Source organism: Pollachius pollachius (assembly GCF_949987615.1).
Source record: "Pollachius pollachius genome assembly, chromosome: 9".
NCBI lineage: Eukaryota > Metazoa > Chordata > Actinopteri > Gadiformes > Gadidae > Pollachius > Pollachius pollachius.
Window position 1 is genome coordinate 13,177,109 of NC_136942.1, and position 2,836 is coordinate 13,179,944.

Here is a 2,836-nt window from a genome sequence, read left to right on the forward strand (position 1 = left end):
TCAGATTGTGTGTGGCCACGTTGTGGTCCTCAGTGAATCCTCGAAGAAGGCCTGGCGCTCGTGCAGCAACAAGGGCGTGCTCTCCCCCAGGACGGCGTCTATGAAGTTGGGTCTTCTCCAGGCGTAGACCATGCTGTTGAGGAAGCCTTGCAGCGACATGCTCACTGCCTGGAGAAGACCTGGCGGTTAGCGCAGGGCATCCTAACCTGGGGAATTATATTTACTTTTCGTTTGACTTCTTTATTCATACCTGTATGATGTAGAGACTAAAAATACTGTTTTGTGATACTTTGGTCCATGGTGAAAGGGTAGACATGATGGTCAGTAATAGTGCTGTAGGAAAGTTTAGAGCACAACAAGTAGATGTTTGAGGATTTCAGGGAAATCAATTGTAGATTGTATTCCATGTGTTTCAGCAGATATCAACTGTATGTCTAATTTCATGTACCTGGTGTCCAGCAGAATAGGATGACCAACACCATATTACGCGCTGTGGAGTATATTCTCCTCAGTCGGTGTCGAGAACGTCCATCTGCCTCCACAGGAAGTAGACCCCGATCCTCATAGTTATTATACCAGTAGCCCATTTTGTAATACATAACCTGCGAAGGAGACCACGTGGATGATTATGGAAACCCCATACCATATAAAATAATGGACACAATAAACATCTAAGTATTTTACAAAATGTAATTAGATGTATATGAATAACTTACTGAGCTGGAGACAAGTGCTGGTATGAGTGCAAGAAAGAGAAGAACTTTGATCAAAGCGTCGTGAAGGACCTCCTGTGAGGGGGGGGGGAACAGGGTTATTAACTAAATGTGTTAATGCATAATTTCAAACCCGAGCTCTCCACCTGTACTCACCGAGGCCGGACAGGGATCTCCCCAGACATGCAAAAACAGTATACAGCTAGAAAGAAAACATTTGGAGTTAAACACACATAAACTGTGTGTATATACACATACCATACCATTTCTATATATATACGTATCTTTATACCATGCAAGTATATGATTTACCTGGTACAGTATGTGTTATCAGCGGGAATGATGTCATTGGTGACATAGGGAATGTCAGTAGACAACGTGCTTGTGTAAAGGTAGGCAGCGATCACGTACAACAGATAGATGGCAACAGGAACCGACCTGTTGAATGGCCATGATGGTGAGAGGCAGAAGCAAGGGGGAGTGAGGTGCTTTCATTATGTAGAGTAGAATTGAGTCCACAAGAGATAAATATCATTATCAAGTTTGTCATTTCATATCCAAGCGATTCCTCTAACCAAGCATGTCAAATATCACTCAAGTTCAAACATTCATCATTCAAGTTTTACAGCAAATTGAATCATTGTACTTCTTGCAGTAAATTTGAAGATGGCAAAAAAATCGAAATTCCCAGAAAGCGTGTGAGGATGACATAACATATTAAAAACACCATTCAGGCTTGATTAACTTTGAGTATAACTTACTATAACTATTAAATCTCATCCCCTTTTAATGTCGGTTTTACGTTCATGCAGCTCTGTTAAAGAAGTAGAGCTCACTTACCATAGAATGGTGTACAGTGATAAGGCTACAGTGGTACTCTGACATAGGTTCTGTCAAAAGAGTAGGAGCATTCGGTTTACAACGTGATCAGCAATTAACAGCAGCAACCAATGAGAGAGCAGGACCGGTTGGTCACCTGTTGGCCCTCGCTGTGGCCCTGTGTCGCCCTCCATCCTCTGAATATGTTTTTAGATTTCCAGGAGTAAACCACCACCATCAGAAATGAAATGAGGTAGAATGTCTGCAATGAGGTAGAACCCCCCCAACACACACACGCACGCACGCACGCACGCACGCACGCACGCACGCACGCACGCACGCACGCACGCACGCACGCACACACGCACACACACACACACACACACACACACACACACACACACACACACACACACACACACACATATACAAACATACACACAAACACTTCCTGTTTTAACCATATCTATAAAAAAAAGCAGCTCTAGGGTGTAAAGGTTTGTTCAAAGTTAAGAACCATATATCCCATAATACTAATTTGTACTTGGAACATAAATAAATGAACACCAATAAGCAAGCCTTGTTTACAGTGTTGAGATTAAATTATTAACAATCACATCTAAAATGGCAGCTAAAACGCACCCTAACTGAAGCCATCCTTGAGCAAGATTACTTACATATTCCTGAATTCTCTTCAATTTCCTCTTTATTCACTGTCTAACACTTACCTGCTCCTTAAGCATCTGTAGTCACTGTCTTAACACCATACAGCTGCTCTTTTATTATTTATCACCTACCTGCTTTTAATCATCTATATTCACTGTCTCACACCTACCTGCTCCTACGTTACCAGTATCGATAGTCACTGTATGATTCACTTTTGTGTAAAGGTTTCTTACAGTGAAGAAATATGCATTGTAATGCAGCCGTTTTCGGTTGTCATTGCATTACAATGCAAAGACACATAATAAATGATCATTTGTGTTTTTATTGTTTTAAACCTGAGCAAATTGTCTGCTGTCACTGAGGGGAAAGTCCAAATGTCTAAATTACATGATAACAACACAGTCCTGTGCCCTAAAGCAGCAAAAGCACTATTGTATTGAACCTCCCTCGTCTGGTTTCAATAATGAAAATGAAACTATAGTGATGGAAACTGACGAACCATCTTGTGTCCATGACGACCCAAGATGGCCGCTAATTGAATAAGGCCCACAGCCTGTTTCTTACCAGTGACAGTGGCAGAGCTCGTTGGCAGAAGGAGGCACTGTGTTTAAAGTAGCCTGTGAGGTTCATTGCACTGG

At 41.9% G+C, this 2,836-nt stretch overlaps 1 protein-coding gene across 1 annotated transcript in view; it reads right to left on the bottom strand.

Moving 5' to 3' along the window:
* LOC307080053 (uncharacterized protein) overlaps window positions 1-2,836 on the bottom strand; it is a gene marked incomplete at both ends in the record, with an annotated part of 3,531 nt that continues 695 nt past the window's right edge. The window contains 9 exons of the mRNA XM_079742627.1: window positions 1-168; window positions 251-333; window positions 449-602; window positions 717-788; window positions 870-915; window positions 1,026-1,151; window positions 1,554-1,603; window positions 1,690-1,794; window positions 2,763-2,836. The exon at window positions 2,763-2,836 is cut by the window's right edge and continues 61 nt beyond it. Coding sequence (XP_079598753.1) covers window positions 1-168; window positions 251-333; window positions 449-602; window positions 717-788; window positions 870-915; window positions 1,026-1,151; window positions 1,554-1,603; window positions 1,690-1,794; window positions 2,763-2,836 — 878 coding nt within the window. The remainder of the gene's footprint in view (window positions 169-250; window positions 334-448; window positions 603-716; window positions 789-869; window positions 916-1,025; window positions 1,152-1,553; window positions 1,604-1,689; window positions 1,795-2,762) is intronic.